An 18,797-nucleotide genomic window follows, 5' to 3' on the forward strand; every position below is an offset into this window, starting at 1 on the left:
CTGCTGTCCTCTCTTCTACATTCCCTCCTTCAGCATACAGACACCCCTACACTGGCTTTGGGTTTTTTTTGTTGTTGTTGTTATTTTTTTGTTTTTGTTTTTCGAGACAGGGTTTCTCTGTGTAGCTTTGTGCCTTTCCTGGAGCTTGCTTTTTAGACCAGGCTGGCCTCGAACTCACAGAGATCCACCTGCCTCTGCCTCCCGAGTGCTGGGATTAAAGGCAAGGGCCACCACTGCCCAGCTTTTCTCTATTTTATAAAAATGGTGCCAGGATGCATTTGAAATTCTCTCTCTTGATTGTTTTCGCTTGCTTCGTCCATGGACTTCCATTTTCACAGCTGTGTGACAGCTCATCCACTATGTTACTGTCTATTCTTCTCTCAGAGATCACTTGGATGGTGTCTGCCTTTCATTATTGGTGTTTTTTAAAAATTATTTCTGCTGCCAGGCGGTGGTAGCGCACGCCTTTAATCCCAGCACTCGGGAGGCAGAGCCAGGTGGATCTCTGTGAGTTCGAGGCCAGCCTGGTCTACAGTGCGAGATTCAGGACAGGCACCAAAGCTACACAGAGAAACCTTGTCTCGGGGGAAAAAAATTATTTCTGCTCATGGACACATGAAAGTGTGTTTTTTTTAAAAAAAAATGATATTTAAATTAAGTGTGGACCTCAAGTAACCTATGGACTGGTCCAATAAGATAGGTGCATAATTTGAGAGTCCATATTTAGAGAATCTTTTTTTTTTTTTTTAAGTTTGAGAGCCAAGGTCTCACTGTACAGCCTATGCTGGACTCCAACTCACAATCCTCCTGTTTCAGATTACTGAATTAGAGACATTTTTTTTTGTTTTTCAGACAGGATCTTATGCAGTACAGTCTGGTCTCAAACTCCCTGGGCAGCTTATCATGGCCTTGAACTCCAGATCCTCCTGCCTCCACCTCCCAGTTATTGAGATTATAGGTGTGTACCAGCATGCCAACTCCAAGTTAGATAATCTCACACAGCAACTCGACATCACTTTGATTATGATCATTTCTTTAGGAATTTATTTTCATCCCCCCCCCCCGTGTGTGTGTGTGTGTGTTGTGTGTGTGTGTGTGTGTGTGTGTGTGTGTGTGTGTGTGTTTCACCTGTGTATGCCAGCCTTGGCCCATCAGCTCCTGGGGACTCTCCTGTCTGCTTTTCTTTTTTTCTTTCTTTTTTGTTTTTTTGTTTTTTTTTTTTTCGAGACAGGGTTCCTTTGTGTAGTTTTGGTGCCTGTCCTGGATCTCGCTCTGTAGACCAGGCTGGCCTCAAACTCACAGAGATCTGCCTGACTCTGCCTCCTGAGTGCTGGGATTAAAGGCGTGTGCACCACCACTGCCCGGCTCTCCTGTCTGCTTTTCATTTTGCTGTAGGAACCCCAAGAGTACAGACACACACGACCTCACCTGGCTTTCAGTGGGCTCTGGGGATTCAAACTCAGGTCACGCAGGCATGGCAAGCGCTTTACTCACCAATACTTCCTCCGCCCTAGGAAATTAATCTCATTGCATCTTCCTAAAAGGACGGCCTGTCCCACATACATACTGAATGTCTTTTTTATATTTATCTTTATTTCTAATTCTGTGCAGATGTGTGTTTCTGTGTGTGGGTGTGCAGGTGCCAAAGAGGCCAGGAGAGGGTTTGGATCCTCTGGAGCTGGAGTTATAGGAGATTGTGAGCCATCTGCTATGAGTGCCGGGACCTGAACTTGGGTCCTCGGCAAGGGTGGTATGCACTACTAATCACTGAGCCTCTCCAGCCCTAAATTTCTATCTAGTTCTCTCAAATCGTGCCAGTCTTTTTTGTTTGTCTTGTTTTGTTTTTTAAGACAGAGTCTGGCCTAGAACAAAGTACCTGATAGAAAAAAAATAAGCCAAGCTGCTTTTTTGAGGAGGCCACTCCCTCCATGTCTAAAATACTTCAATTCCCTGAGAAGATAGATACATAATGGTTTGGGTCTCAACTCTCATTCCTTTCCTCTCTGCAGAGGGACTTTCTTGTGATCCTCCAACCTCTGGCAGGTCCCACAGGGGAGTCTCTAGGGTGTAGGACAGAGAGGGCTGGGGCAGAGGGTGAACAGAACAGAGGAAAGCCAGCAAGGCCAGGCCCTCGCTGGAGCCGGCTACTCCAATGGGTGAGTGAAGGACAGGCTCTCGGGAGAGGCAGGTGGTGGGGCTGGTACCTCTTTCCTTTTCAAGAAATCAAAAGCTACTTTAGAGGAGGAATTCCTGTGGGGAACCACACAGGGAAGGGATTTTAAGTCTGCACAATACACTTCTCCAAGAGGAAATGGTGGGGCCAGTTCTGGGAAAGTAACTCTACAACGGCCTCTAGCCCCACCCGGCCACTCTCTGCCCAGTGGGCACTCAGAGCCCAGCCTGTCTCTTCACCCAGGGTCTAGTAAGACAATTCCTTCTCAACCCCTTCGGTTGATAGCAGGTATCCCAAGGCATCATTTCTCAGCCCAGACATGAGGATTGTTCCTGAGATTTCCCTCCCTTCTACTGTGTGTGTGTGTGTGTGTGTGTGTGTGTGTGTGTGTGTGTGTGTGTGTGCAGGAAGACAGCCTTGGCTATTGATCTTTCAGTACAACCCACCTTACTTTTTGAGGTGGCCTGGAACCTGTCAAGTAGGCTAGGCTGGCTGGCCAGTGAGCCCCAGGATCTACCTGTCTCTGCCACCCCAGCTCTGGTATTATAAGAGGGCAGAGCTACCCTTGGCTTTCTTACATGGATTCTGGGGCTTGATGTCAGGTCTGAATTCTCTCCTCAGCCCCAATGCCAGATTGAGAGAAAAACAGTCCCCAAACTCACCAACAAATTCGGGTGTTCCAAAAATGTTTTTAAACTCAACTCCGTCTTCTATTTCATGAGCCAGGCCAAAGTCAATCAGCTTGATGTGTGGGATGGGGATGGTCTTGTCTAACAACATGATGTTTTCTGGCTGGAGGACAGAACAGAAAGAAGGAGAGACAGTAATTAAAGTGTGGTTTTGTATTTTCCTTCTGGGTTAGGGTGGAGTTTTGTGTGCTTTTGGATTGGGGGAGAGGACTAAAACAATGAAGTTCTTGTTTTCGTGTCCTGGGTCTTCTCAAACCCAGCACCAAGGGTCAAGGGTCAGCTTTTACTAACCCTGTACACACAGCAAAGCTAGAGAACTGGGCTCTAATGTCTGATCTGTCTCTGAATGGAAGAGCTCTTCAGTGTGGTTCAGTGCCTCCTCGTCAGTCAGATGGGACTGAGCAGACACTTCTAGCCTCTCCGGTAGGCAAAGCCACCTCCCTGCGTGAGTGTGAGGTGACAGCAACACACAGGCCTCCCCAGGTCTATGCAAGGTTTGCTGGCCTTCATCAACTGTGTAACCTCCCTATTTCCTCTGGCCAGCCAGCTTCCTGTTGACTTTCTCTGAGACTAAGCAACTTCTCTATGTGTGTTTAACTAATTTGGGCTTTTGGCAGGACATAGAAACAAAATGCACCTGACTTCCAGGGAAAATACCAGCCGCCCAAGCTATTTCCAGCCCTGAAACAGCTATTGGCCTGACTGACAACTCAAGCAGGCTTGGCAGTAAAGAGAGAAGACACTGGTCAGACCCTCACAGCTTGTCCCTGACCCCACCACCACCACCGCCACATCCATCTCTCAGCTCCCAGGGAAGCTGGGACAGGGTCCTGAAGTCCACCCTCTTCATTCCCATCCAAGCCCCCAGATTAGACAGGAAGTGGGCAGGTCTACCTGCTCAGCCATTTTCCTCTACTCCTCCAATGACTATCTTAGATACCATTTAAATTGGACTTTCCTGAAAACTTCACCCACACAAACCTTATACACACAACATTCACTACAGCACCTCCACAAGAGCTCTAAGGCATAAAATGCCCATCAGCTGAAGAAGAGACAAAGTGTGACATACCCACACCATATATAATATTCGCACAGGAGGACTTACTATTTTTCAGGCTGAGGACAGAATCCAGGGCTTTACTTATGTGAGATAAGTATTCTTACCGGTCCTAAGAATGCTATTTGATGATAAAAAGGAATAAAATAAAAAGATAAAAGGAAATTAAGTATTGATGAATGTTACAATGTAGATAAGTTTTGAACATGTGATACTAACCAGGTGCCAGGTTGCATGCCTGAAACCCTAGTCCCTGAGATACTAAGGAGGAAGACTAAAGTGAATTTGAGGGTGGCCTGGGCGACAATTAAGTCTCTTCCAAAAAAGAAGGGGGAGGAAGAGGAAAGGGAGGAGAAAGAGAAAGAGAACATGCTAAAAGAGAGCAATGTACACAAAAGGGCACATAACACAGGATTCTGTTTATGAGGAATACACATGGACAGAAAGTATACTGGTAACTGATTAAGACTTGGGGAATGGGGTCAGTGAAGTGGTTCACCATGTAAAGCAGTGGTTCTCAACCTTCATAAAGCTGCGACCCTTTAATACAGTTCCTCATGTTGTGGTGACCCCCAAGCATAAAAATATTTTCATTGCTACTTCATAACTATAATTTGACTGTTAGAAATGAAAATGTAAATATCTGATATGCGAATCCACATGGTGAGAACCACTGATGTGAAGGAATTTGCTACAAGCCTGATGGTGTAAATTCAATGCTTGAGACCCACATGGTGGAAAGGAGAGACCTGACTGTGGCAAGTTGACCTCTGACCTCCGTATGTGCACTGCTACACAGGCATGTGCACAAATACACATAAAAATACAATAAAAAGAACTTTTTAAAAGACTGGGGAATATGTAGGGACTGCTAACAAATGTGTAATTCCTTTAGGGTGATAAATACATTCCAAAATTAATTCTAAAACTGCCCTGCAAACGATTGTGCTTTGGGTTATAAAATCTCTCATTTTCACACAGCAAGTGGGGGACCATGTCATATGTGGACTACAGCTCAGAAAAGCTGTTAACCAAACAAACAGATGTTAGAGAGCTCAGAAGTCACCGCTCTCAGAAGAACTGAGGAGTTCCCACCTTGCTCCTTTGCTTACAGCACTGTCTCTACCTGGAGGTCTTCTGGTCCTCCTGCTCCCAGTAAAATCCTGACTGGACTTGTTCAAACCATCTCTCCCGAGAAGACATTCCTTATGGCCCCAGGCCCTACCTGAATGTGAGCAGACCTTGGTCATCCCTAGGCCTCTGCTTGTTCAGATCTTTTAGGACATCTGGCTGCTGTCTCCAGTCCAGCAGCCCCTCCTTCCTGACTCTCTGGCAGAACTCAGACCTTGCAATGCCCTCCCTCCCCGAATGCTGTGTGGATTCCTTATGGTGACACACTACTGAGCATGATCCTAATTCTTAGCTAAATTTACATGTAATCTGGACTGGTCACCCCCTTCCCCCAACACATACACCAGGTGGCTCTGATTCCCTGAAGTCTCTGTGACCTTCTGTCACAGCAGCTAGAGACCTTGACTCAAGGGAATTGAAGCCCTCCCTCGTAATTTTTCCACTTTCTCTTTGTTTTTTTTTGGTCTGTTTAAATAACACGTTTCCTTTTGCATTTTTAAAGTTTGTTTATTCTTCTTCCCCTCTAGAGATTACTCTCAACTTTATTTTGAAAATGTGTCAAAGTCCTTTCCCAAGGCAGATCAGATTTTTAGTCTCTGCTGAAGGCGTGTGAGGGCAGAGGAGGTCAGGAGACAAGACCCATGCCCGTGGCCCCGTTCCAGTGTCCCCTGCCCAGCACTCCGATGGCCGCCATAAGAACACTGTGTTATTCCTCGCACTGAGACATATCTTCCCTACTGGCCACTACCTCCCTGCCAGGCAGCTTCTCCTCTATTCTACCCACAGCACTGACCACCTTGTTAGGAACTTCTCCTGGGCCTGAGACGGCTCTTGGGCTGAGAGGCCATGCCCCAGCAGAACCCAGCACAGCACCACAATGAATGCAATGGGAGCCATGAGCCACAGAAGTGGACACCCTAGACCTGGAGATCTGCAGGACGACAGAGCAGCAGAGATGAGGCAGAAAAGAATTGAGACTGAAATCTCTAGGGCCGTGCTACCCCGAGAGAAGAAGAGACAGCCCCAGGTCTTGTATCTAGTCAGATCTGTAGCTCACGATACAGAGGCAACAGTCTGTCCACTGGCTGAGAAGAACGGTGGAAGATGATATTTTCTTACCCATCTTATTTCTAGCCCTTGCCTGGAGCAGGGCTGCTTAGAGCAATTCCCCTCTCTGCCCCCTCCCCAAATCTGGCGATGTCTATTCACATTTCAGTTAAGATAGCCAGTCTCTTCCAAAAGGTCTTCCTGAGGGGCCTCCCTTCCCAGATCTCCAACACCCTGCCCGTCCCCATTAGAGCACTCCCTTCATCCCAAAGCTAGAGCTCCTCTCTCACTCTCCGTCTCCCTCCACGGGCTTCAAGCTTCCTAAGTGCTTTCTTCTAGCATCTCCCCAGAGCTTCGGAGAGAGTCTGGCAGCCATCAAGTGCTCAGTAAGCGTTCCCTGAGAGAAGACAAGTGCCGTTTAGTAAGCCGATTCAGTACTCAGGACCTGGTGCTAACCAAACACATATATAGTTTACACCTCACTCAACTGCCTCAAGCAGTGGGTGTTATTCCTTTCTAGCTAAAGAAGTAGCCAAGACATCAGCAAAGGGACATGGGGACTTAAGCATTTATCTGTCATACCCAAAGCTCTTGCTCCCACACTCTAGACTAAATATCCCTCTCCCTGCTTGAGCTAGGGAATCCGGGTGGTTTAGTGTCTGGAGCAGGTGCCCGCCTGCCTCCACAGGATGCCTATTCTTCTGTGAATGCTTCCATGCAGATGAGCATCATCATCCAAACCATGTCCCCAGCCTGGCTTTCACATCTGCAAGTGCTCCTAAGCTAGGTGCCGTCATCTCAGACAAGAAAACCAAATAGGGCGGAGGAGTGCTTGGAGAGACGGCTCAGCACGTAAGAGCTCTTCCAGAGGACCCGAGTTCAGTTCTGGGCACCCATGCCAAGCTGGTCACAGTAGCTTGTGACTCCAGCTCCAAGGGATCTGACAGCCTCTGCCAGGTTCCAGAGATACTTGCATATATGAAACATTATACACACAGATGTATACATAAATAAAAATGGAAAATGGGAAGTCCTGGGAGGATGGACCCAAGTTTGGTATACACAAAGAAACATTGCCTGAGCATTCAACCTGGGAGGTGGCCTTGGGGCTGCAGGAATATTCTGCTGGGTGGTCAGGACTGGGATTCTTTCTTTCTTTTTTTTTTTTTTTTTAACTAGCTCTGTAGACAGAGATCCTCCTGCCTCTGCCTCCCAAGTCCTGGGATTGGCTAGGACGGGGATTCTTATTCCCACTTCACCAGCTACTCAATGAGTTCTTGAATTAGATGGCCCTATATGCTCAAACCTGCCCTGACTGGGTGCAGACAGGCCATTGGCTCCCTGCCACCAAATGATATTACTGCTTCCAGGCCACCAAGAGAAGTCTTGGAGTCTTCACAGGGCTTCTTCCTTCTGCTGCTCCAGCCTCCAGTAACACCTGACCATTTCTAGAGGCCAGAGACTCATCTCAATGAGAACACAATCTTTGCTGCCACCCTGAGAAGCAGGTGCTGCTAGCTTTCCCATTTCATAGATGCAGGAAACTGAGGCCCAGAGAACTGAAAGACTAGCCCCAAGGCCCATCAACTCACAAAGGCAGGACAGCTTCCCTGGCAGTTCAGCTCCTAATAAGATCACATTGTCCACTCTTGTTAAATATCTTCAGTGGTCCCAGTGACCAAAAGAAGCTCATTCTGATGACTGAGGCACTCACATCCCGACACCAGCACCCGAGCCCCCCTTACCTTTCCAGCCTTGCACCTCGTACCTGGACCTACTCTCATTCCCCACGGGGTGGGTACCACTACCTCAGGCACCTCAGATCAGCTCTGGTCCATCCTCAGATGCAGCTCTATTCTTTTTCAATATTTTATTTAATATTAATACGTGCATATAAGGTTTTGGTCAAACCCACCCCCAACCCCCAATCCCCACCCCCTCCAAACACCTTCACTGAGTTCATTTACCTCTCCTGTGTGTATACAGATATGGAACCATCTCCTGGAGCCTGAGCAGCCTCCTCGGGCTTCATCCCTGAAAAAGACGCTCTCCCAAGCTTTAACTGCTATTTTTGCCTGAAAGCCTCTGCTACTCTTCTCCACACTTTTCCAAGCCATGCCCCATGACCCTGTTCCTTTTTCTCCCCTATTTTCAAGGCTCTAATCCTCCACAGCCAACAGTGCTTACCATGCTTACCAGCGGTCCTCACTGTAGGCTGTCTCTCATCTATAATGACACTTTCCTAGGTGGGTGGCCTTTTCCCTAGGGAAAGTCAACTCAATTCAAGGTTCCTGTCGTGGCCTCTGCTATCTGCTGCATATTCCATTAATAGTCGCGTAAATGCAGTGAAAGAATTCCAGGCGTCAGGTTTTCCACCCTTCTCTGCCTGCTGTAAGCCCTTTGGCCACCACTAGGAGTGCTAGAGAGCCCCACTGTCCAGAAAGCAGTTAAGGCATGGTCTGAAAGGTAGCCTGGGACCTGGCAAACGGCAGTTCCCCAGGTTGAGATCTCTGATCCCACCTCCCCAAATAGAACACAGTGGTAGAAAAGAGCCCAAGCCTTGGGCCTGGGAAACAGTTTCAGGTCCACTTCAAAGGTGTTGAGCTTAATAAACAGACTACTTCCTTTCTTTGGGCCCAGCTCTCAACTCTAAGTGAGGCATCCGATGTCATCCAAAGGCCCTTTGAGATACAGGTTTAGCAGTTTGGGGCAAATTTCTGCTGCTGGACACGAAACGGATCCTGTCTCTCTGCCTCAGGCCAGGAAGGAAGAATAGGCTGCCGCAGTCACAGGAGGTTGGGCCCCCGCCAGACTACCCTGTGGGCAGCACAATCCTATCTATCCTCCTCCGACGGCATTCACTTCCACCAGGTACTTAACCCACGCACCTGACATCACCTGTAAAGCATGGCTGGGGGAAGGCTCCACATTCTTTAGGTGCCGCTGCCCAGAATCCAGAGAGCTGCTACCGGGAGGTGGGGTGGGGTGGAACTGCCCCCACCTGTCAAAACGAACATGCCCAACTGGGCCTGCCACACAGACAGGCACCCTGGGAGAAGTCAACATGCCCCCTTTATGCCCTAGTAGATCCTGCTAGCGATGCCTATCGTGGTACCAACTGGAAGCTGGTCCTCCAAGGGCGACCCACGTTTCTTGGGACCAGCACAGCATGCCCAGTGGTTGAGACAGGATGGAGGCAACTTCGGGAACTATGCAGTAAAGTGCAAGACACAAGGACTTGGTGTCAGGCACGTCTCGGTTCACCTCTCAGCTCTGCCACTGGAAATACGAAAAACACAGGCAAAAGTCCTCGGTCCTTTTGGGGGCCTCTCTTTCTTATCTGTAAGTGGGTACATGCCTAGCAGGTCAGAGAGATAGTCCATGCATGGGGAGCACAGTGCCCAGAGAGGCTGCAGCCCATGGGCTATGTTCATTCGTTCTGAATGGTAGCTCTGAGTCCTCTCTGGGTGTTCATCCTGACTCCCCGCTCAATCCCCTGAGTTCATGAAGAGTATGCCCTTGTGCAAACCATCATCCCCATGCTCTCATCTCCTGCTTCCCTTCCCCACTCTGTTTTATCCTCCACCCTCACAATGTTGGGGCCACAAGGGATCTCAGAGGTCATTTAGTCAGCCATGTTGCATGGAAGCCCAGAGAGGTTAAGAAGCTGCCAAGGTCACAGAACAAGGGGCAGAGCTCAAATGTAGTGAGTCCCCGGGGTGCCTCACGTGGGCTGCCTGCTGCTGGGTGAGGCTGAGGCCCAGCTGGGCTTATGCTATGAGGACAAGAAAACTTCATGAGCAATCCAAGCCCAACCCCAGATTGGTCAGAGACCTCTGGGCAACCTGAGAAAGCAGGACTAATCACAGGCAACCCTGACCCACAAGCCTCCAGTGTAGCCAATGCCCAATGCCCATTCTGTCTGCCGTTCAAAGACTTCCTGGGTCCCGACTCCACTGCCAGCTCAGCATCGACTTCATCCCACTGCCTCCTCTGCCCTGACCAGCAGTTTATTCTGCCAGGCACCCGCATTCTAATAGCTGCCCAAGCTCAGCACCCACCCAGTCTGTGGCCCATCTCTCCAACACACCGCCAGCTCCCACCCAAGGGCCTGTGTGATGATTACACAGGCCTCTGGCAGAGCACCACCAGGACAACGATAATCGCTTCCTTACATGTCCTGCCCACACTGCCCCAGGAGGAAAGTCGGGGGCTTTGCCTCTTACAGCCATCGCTGGTATCCAAGAGTGGCCAGCCTCATAGTGGGTGTTCAGTTATTGGTTACAAGTAAGCAAATGAATAAACCAGCAGTTACCCAGCACTTCTCACACTGCGCATTTTCAGAGAATCAGTGCAGATAACGACTAACAGTACAGGCCTTGGAATCTGGGCTCAGGTGCCATTCCGCCGTGGGCAGCAGCCTGACACTGAGCAAGCCACCTAACTTCTCTCAGCTACAAATTTGGGATAATAATGAAAGCTACCTCTAGAGCAGAGTTTCTCAGCCTTCCTAATGCTGCAACCCTTTAATACAGTTCCTCATGGAGTGGTGACCTCCAATCATAAAAATTATTCTCATCGCTACTTGACAACTGTAATTTTGCTACCATTATGAACTGTAATACAGATATCTGTGTCTTCTGATGGTCTTAGACGGCCCCTGTGAAAGGATCGTTCAACCCCTAAAGGAGTCATGACCCACAAGTTGAGGATGTCTGCTCTGGAGGCTTTCTAGGAGGGTCAAACATGATGCCCAAGGTGACCCATGGCCATTATCCTCATTATCCTCATTATCCTGTGACCATCTGGTTGATTCTCTCCCTCAGGATGAGGCCATTCTATGCTCATCTGCCATCCTTCCAGGTACCACCCAAGTCCTGCCTCTCCCAGGAGTCATCACCCAAATCTGCAGCCCAGCCTTTCCCCTTCCCCAGGTCATCTCCACCTGCAGTGCCTCTGTGCCCAAGCATTCCGGGAGCAAGTCCCTTGTTGCTGTTAGTGTTTGGTTTTGCTTTTTGAGATAGGATCTCACTCTGTAAACAAAGCTAGCCTGGAACACTCAGTGATCCTGACTCAGCCTGCTGCGCACTAAGAATGACAGGGATGAGCCACCGTGCTTGGCTTCCTGAAAATGAGTCTTGCTTCCCCCACTGCATTAATAAAGAGATAACACACCTTCCCAGTGCTCCTCACAGCATCTAGCCAGCAAGCCATGTAGAGCATACCGAAAAACAACTCGTAGCACTTGACTGTTTACGAGGCCAGCACACTCGGCTCACTTGATCTCCACCGTACGGGGCCAGTCCTGCCAGGATTCAGGCCACACAGATGAAGAAACCAAGTTGAAAGAGATCAAGGGTTTACCCAAGGTGTCTCAGCCAAGTAGGGGCTGGAGCTGAGGCTACAGCGGTGTGATTCCTACTCCTAAGATGCCTCTCTTCCTCTAACTGATGCAACCACGTCCTTGGGATCACCCCAGCCTGCCGGCAGAGTGGGCGTTCCGAGTTGGCTCTGGTGTCTCAGCCAGGGTGCCACCCCAGTTCCCTGCTTTTCCCAGAAGAGCCACCGCTGTGGCTTAGGGAAGGGCCTAACTCAGCTGCCCTTAGATTTGCCAAGCCGCAGCCTCCACCCGCTCACCAGAAGAGGGGCCACCCTGTGGCTCTGACCTCTGGTCCTCTGTTGAGGAAAGCAGGAAAGATCACTGCCTATTCTATCTTTGCTCTGCTGGGAGGAAGAGAGGTAAAGATTCACTACTGCTATGGAGACCTGGTTGGTAGTCCTCTGACCTACGCCTCCAAAGTGCTGGGATAACAAACAGGTCCACTACCACACCTGACTCTCTAACTCTACTCAAGGCCATGCAAGCTAGGACCACGTGACAACCAGCACTCATGACGGGCTCTCTGTATTTACTCCTCATCAGATCTGTGGAGCCACTAGATGAGGTCAGACTGGCTACTGCCCCTGTCTAAGCAATGAAGAATCTGACCCGAGCGCTAATATTCTGAGTTCCATGCTGTTTGGGGGCCCCCCATGATTCAGGGGCCAGTTGCTTCTCAGAATTCCCTGGGGACCATATTAAGATGACCAGATTAATTAACTTCTACTCCAGGAGTGGGGCTCACAGTCAATGTTGTAAAACAAGCGCTGCAAAGAATCACAGTGACTCTTTGTGAGTGAGTGCTCAGCATTTGTCACCAGGGGTGACTCTGGCATCAGACAGACACAGATTTGTGTTCCATTTCCTCCCTATGCTAACTGTGACCTCAGCAGGCCACTCCCCTACGTGAGCTTTTGCTGGTTCATCAGCCAAATGAGAAAATTAATATGGCTAGGTTAGGTTTTTTGTTTTTTGTTCTTTGTTTAAGACAGGGCTTCTCTGTGTAGCCCTGGCTGTCCCGGAACTCTCTCTATAGCCCAGGCTGGCCTCAAACTCAGAGATCTGCCTGCCTCTGCCCCCTGAGTGCTGGGGTTAAAGGTGTGCACCACCATCCCCATGATAGTTAAGGAGGCACAGTGAAGTCCTAGGAGCTTCCTCGTAACCTCTCTTTTCTATGATGTAGCCTGCTGCATGGATAACATGAGAGACACATGCAGAGAACCAGAAAAGAACCTCATATGGCATCACCATTCCCTCCAACTGTGCACGCAGAGCAAGCGTTCCCCCAGTGAACTCCATATCCCCAGTCCTGTTACCATTGGTACGTCACCATTCTTTCAATTTTACTTTTAGCCTTCATAATAAGTGCTCAATGAATGCCAGCTGTCATTATTGCTCCATCACGGCTGCCACCATAGCCCTGAATTCGGAACTATCTTGCTCATGAGTACCTTTGTTTACCAGGTCTCAGAGAACCAGGAGGCAACTGGTTCCTGGGAGTGGATCATCAAGTCGACAGGAATTTTGTGATTGCTAAACAGGGCTATTTACCAAAAATTGAAACTTAAGTAAATTGAGTTAAAAACTAGAAATAATTAAGAGTCATAATTTACCTTTTATAGAACTATAATTGAGTAGTGTCTAGTCTATTTCAGTTACTCCCACCTTTTGTATCTGTCTACCCCATGGCAGTAAGAGACAGCAGCATGCCACTGAAATTGGCCACAGTGCATATATTTACCACAAAAACTGAAACTACAAGTCAGCCCTCAACTCTTCTTCTTCTCTTCCTCCTCCTCCTCCTCCTCGCTGCCCCCTCCTCCTCTTCCTCCTTCTCCTTTTCTTCTTCTTCTTAAATAGATTTGTTTATCTTACGGGCATTTGCCTGCTTGACTGTGTACCATGGCTTGCAGTGCCCACAGTGACCGGAAGAGAGTGATGGGTCCCCTGGGACTGGGGTTAAAGGTGTGAGTCACTATGTGGGTGCTGGGAAGCAAGCCCAGGTCCTCCAGAACAGCAGTCAGTGCTCTCAACTGCTAAGTCACCTCTCCATCACAACCTATTAACTTTTTTACTCTAGATTATTAAAAGTTATGAAAATTGCTTAATAATGCGATCAAACGTAAGAGGATACCATGTCTATAGAAACTGCTTTGTGAACAGTACAGAAAATCAACTATACTTCTGATAGTCAAAAATTAATGTCTAAATTCAGTAGAAAAATTGCTCAGGTCATTTACTAAATAAGTAAATTTCCCTATGATTTGTCTCATTTTCACCTCATTTAACGTAGATAATATCAAACTTACACTCCTGTCAAAATGTATTCATTTGTTGGCTACGACCATGTACAAGAGTCTGGCAAGAACCAAGGGAATGCTATAAGTTACATGAAAATCAATCTGCTATCTGGGATTTACAATAAAAATTATATATTTACTTCATTTGTAAAGTGTGTGCCATAAACCTTCATAAATTGACAGTAAATGCATATATGTGACAGGCAGTGGTGGTGCATGCCTTTAATCCCAGCACTCAGGAGGCAGAGGCAGGCGGGTCTCTGTGAGTTCAAGGCCAGCCTGGGCTACCAAGTGAGTTCCAGGAAAGGCGCAAAGCTACACAGAGAAACCCTGTCTCGAAAAACCAAAAAAAAAAAAAAAGTATATATGTATTATAATACATGAATGTGTATAGTAATTGTGGATATACATACATTTCCCTAGAGAACTCAATGTCAGAAAAACACTCCTGTGTAGAGCCTAGTGTGGTGGCTCATCGATGTCATCCTAACCCTTGGAAGCAGAGGCAGAAGGATCGCTGGGAGTTTAAGGCCATCCAATATGATACCCTGTCTCAGAAAGAGAGACAGAGGGGGAGAGAAAGAGAGAGGGGAAGGAGGAGGAGGAAGAAGGAAGGAAGGAAGAAAGGAAGAAAACACCTAAAACCAAACCCAAACACACAAAAATAACATTGCAGAATCTCAGAAGAGCAGGCTAGTGCTGGAGTTTTTCAGACAAGGCAACTGAGGTATATATAATAAAGTTAGGCAAGTTATTCAAGGCCACATGACTAATGTGTAGTCAGGTTTAGTCCAGGTCTTCCTGCTTCTCCTACTCTCCTTAGCTGCTTCTAGAATCAAGAGTCTTCCATTCCGACTGAGATCTGCTGCAGCATCGGGGTTCCTGGTAGGCTGCGATGGGACTTCAAAGAAACCATGTGATGCTGGGCTCAGATAGAGGGCAACACACAGCTGGGGGAGTTAGACACCTCTGAACCCCCAACATGCCAGGAAAGGAAATGGGCACAGAAGAGGGGACAACATTTTTGCTCAACTTAAAATGGGGAACATGTTGGCCCTAGCAGACTGAAGAACACAGTTCTTTCTCTCTCCGCATCCCTGTACCCATAACCCATGACCAGTTACTCACTCTCCAGTGCATGCACACTCGATACCAACTAGTAATATACAGCTTTTAAATGAGACTAAAATCTTAGAAAAAGAAAATGATGTGACCAGATAGGAAACTAACCCTGTAAAGAATAAGATTAGAAGCCAAGGGATGGTGGGTGGCACATGCCCGTCACTTGAGAGGCACAGGCAGGAGGACTGAGTATATGTAGTCATCTTTGGTTATACAGCAAGTTTGAAGCTGGCCTGGCTTACAGGAGACCCTGTTCAGAAACACAAACCAAGTATGTAGCCCAGCCCAGAGCCTGGATTAACTGCATGAGTAGCAAGTGCCACTCTGTCATCTGATACTTGTGTGGTCCTGGGCATGTTACTTAATCTCTCTGAATCTCAACTGTTTGGTGTGTAAAAACATGACATCACCTTCTGCTGCCATGAGGATCAAGTGAGGAAAAAGGGGTAAGCATGCTGCATTCTAGAAAGTACTGTGTCTTTAAAGTGTTAACCATTATCACCCTAAGGGAAGCTCGACCAGCGGTCTCTATTATACCATGACCATAAAAACAGCACTAAGGATGATTCTGGGCATAAAGGAGCTTGGAAGCTTGGGTTTTGGGGGAGTCCTTGCTCTGGAGTTTACCCTCTTACTAGTGTTCATAATAATTAAAAGCCTCCTCAGAGTTTCGAGCTTCTGGATTACATACAACTTTAGTCATTTCTCATGGTTTATTATTTTTGCTTAATATACCATCAGTCTGCCCCCCGCCCCGTTTATTTCAGAGTTCTCAGGCTGGATTTGGTTGGTGGAAAGGCTCAGGGGAGAAACCACACCCAGACGGCATGTAAACGCCTTCTAGAAGTCGCTATTTGTACTGAGACCATGTTCAAAGGTGAGGTTACTAAGGCCTATTTCCTGGTGACCTGACCCCTGGACAGCCTGGCTGATGGTCGCTGATACCAACAGGCCGTCGGCCACGTCCCTCCCAACAGGGGAACACCCCTTGCTCTTCCACTCTAGCCTACCGAATCTGTGTCCAGGTTACAATACGTGCCGAAATGGTCTCCGCTCTGCCTGAGGCAGAGAGCTCACTCCTTGGAAGTGGGCATGGTGAGTGAGGACCTATTAGGTTTTATTGCAGATGGCCTCTTCACCAAGCCTGACCGTGTCCATCTCCCGGAAGACATTAGGCTCCTGGAAGGCAGGGGTGGCAGCGTCACACTGTTTAATTGCTTTTCCCTGTGTTACAGTAGGTCCTCAATAAACTTGAGTACTGGCGAACTAACTGCTAGGTGCTGAACATTCATGAGCACACTTGCTTGTCACTAGGGCATTCATTCATTTGCTCCTTCATTTATTCAGCACCCAGTGACTCACTCATACTATGCCAGGCACCACGCCACAGAAAGTGATTCATAAAGATCAGTGCTCTCAGAGAGCCCTGCACCTTGCCTGGGCAAAACAGCAGAGCTGGCCCTGGAGATATGAGTGTGGGTGACCCTGATCTGAGGACCTGAGAGCAGGAGAACTGGCCCCGCCCCTTGCTGCAGGCTGCAGGGGGTGAGCTAGCCCAGGCAGTGATGGAGAGCTCCCCTGGGTAGTGACCATGAGGGAAAGCTGGTGGGCTGACCAACCCAGCTACCACCCAGGCCCAGAACCAGGGCTATGAGTGGGCCCACCCCATTATCCACCTCATCTATGAACTGTTAGAGCATGTGAAGGGGACGAACCTATAGCTCCAAAATGGCAAGATCTTTACGACCCAGGACAACAGCAGGAAATCCACGAGGAACCCCAGGGAGAGCCCATTACTGGTGATATAGCAGAAACCAGAGGCTTTGAACCAGACCCATGACTCATAGCAATGAAGACTTGCAAGTAAAGATAAACGGACTAAAGGGTAAACTGTGTGACTCAGAGGGCCACACCACAGCTTCCAGGACAAGATTCTTCTTTCTTTCTTTGGTTGGTTGGTTAGTTGGTTTTGTCTCATTGTTTTGTTTTGTTTTTGGTTTTTCTTTTAAATTTAGTTTTTATTTGGGGGAGAGAGGTTGCAAGGGTAGAGAGTGGATGGGGAGATAGGTGGGATCAGAATGGGTGATGTGAAATCCACAGAGAATCAATAAAAGTTTAAAAATAAAAATCTCAATGCTCCTGCAGTTTGCACATTGGGAACAGAAGCTCAGGGGCTGGCTAATTCTCAGTTACACTTTTGCCTAATAGCAGGGGCTTTCCAGAGGAAAGCAAACTCCTGCTGGGGTCTTAGAGGATGAGCAGGAAGGCCCTGGGAAGGGAAAAGGAAGAGTAGAGAGGATGCAACACACATTCATGGTCTCCAGAATTGCCTGGAAGATGGGCCTGTGGGCATGTATGTGGAGGATTAACTTCATGATTGTTTTTGTTGTTGTTGTTGTTGTTGTTTCTTTTTTGTTTTAGTTTTTTGGTTTTTTTTTTTGAGACAAAGTTTCTCTGTGTAGTTTTAGAGCCTGTCTGGATCTCGCTCTGTAGACCAGGCTGGCATCGCACTCACCGAGATCCTCCTGGCTCTGCCTCCCGAGTGCTGGGATTAAAGGCGCGGCGCCACAGCCGCTGGCTTATCTTCCATGTTAATGGGCGTGGAAAGACCTCTATTTATCGTGGGTGGGACCCTTCCTGAAAAGGGGACCCAGGACTCTATAGAATGGAGAAAGCGAGGTAAGCATGAGCATGGGTTCATTCCCTCTCCGCTTCCTGACTATCTGCAGGGCCCAGCTGCTTCAAGCTCTGCTGCTCCGACTTCAAGGTGGACCGGTCCCTTAGCTGTGAGCGGAAATAAACCTTTTCTCCCTGGAGTTGCCTTTGTCACGGTATTTTATCTCAACACCAGGCAAAGAAACTAAGACAGCTTCCCAGGATGTCATTCATATCACCAAGGCAGCCAGACAGCTGACCCTCCTCAGCCATGGCTCCTTCGAGCTGGAAAGAGAGGTAAGGGGTGGAGCATGGAGATGGCATGGTGGCTGTGTCCTAGGGAAGCCAGGCTTTCTTCTTGAGGAGTAAAAGAAACACAGGCAAGTCGGGGGAAACAAGCTCTTCACATAAAAGGAAAACTAAGAGGAATATGTGAATTTTAGATGGCAGGAAGCAACATGGGACCAAGAAACCTCTTCTAGGCTACCAGCTGGCTGTATCCTGAGAAGTTAGTGGAAAATTCCAGTCCAATAGCACACAAAGCTACATTCTAGGTACGGGAGGTATCTCCCAACCATGAGGAAAATCTGTTTGTGGTCCTGCTGCACATCATTCCCCCAAGTTGCCTATCTGGGCCTAGGCCAAGGTACCCGTGAGAAAGGGGAAGCAAGAAGTTCAGAGTCTGTATACCCCGAGGATGCAGGGCCATGAGCGGGGTTAGCAGCATCCTTACCCTATATGTACCAGGGTAAACTCAGGCTGTCTCTAGGCCATGCAAAATGTCCAGGCTGAGCCTGAGAGCTAGAAATAGCTCCATCAGCCACCCCACAACAAGAAGTCTCAGCTCTCACAGGCCAGTGTAAGAACCACATTACCAGAGTTTGTTTTCCTAGTCTAGCAGAGCCCAAAACATTGTAATAAGAGTTGTGTTTTCTTTCCCACTCTTCTGAGAAGGGAGATAACAATAACAGCATGCAACACACATCTGTATGCATCACTTCACACTGCTTCCCTCTTATGCCAACTCTGCCAGGTAGGTGGTACTCTCTGCAACAGGGCTGAAAAACCAAGGTTCAGGTGCCTTCCGGGGTATGGCGGAATGAGGTATAAAGTTCAACACGGCTGACTCCAACCCAGGCTCCCCTTGACCACAGCAAACCCGCCCACTTCTACCAGCCTCCAGAGAAAAGACAAGAGGAGCCCATTTGGAGGCAGTGTCCAGGAGCCAGGAAAGACCTAA

The 18,797-nt window shown here is 48.2% G+C and overlaps 1 protein-coding gene across 3 annotated transcripts in view; it reads right to left on the reverse strand.

Moving 5' to 3' along the window:
• Dapk2 (death associated protein kinase 2) overlaps positions 1-18,797 on the reverse strand; it is a 127,088-nt gene that overhangs the window by 25,991 nt on the left and 82,300 nt on the right. For all 3 annotated transcript variants that reach the window (XM_037207395.1, XM_037207394.1, XM_037207393.1), the window contains one exon: positions 2,836-2,965. In XM_037207395.1, the coding sequence (XP_037063290.1) occupies positions 2,836-2,965 (130 nt within the window). The remainder of the gene's footprint in view (positions 1-2,835; positions 2,966-18,797) is intronic.

Source organism: Peromyscus leucopus, chromosome 7 (assembly GCF_004664715.2).
Source record: "Peromyscus leucopus breed LL Stock chromosome 7, UCI_PerLeu_2.1, whole genome shotgun sequence".
NCBI lineage: Eukaryota > Metazoa > Chordata > Mammalia > Rodentia > Cricetidae > Peromyscus > Peromyscus leucopus.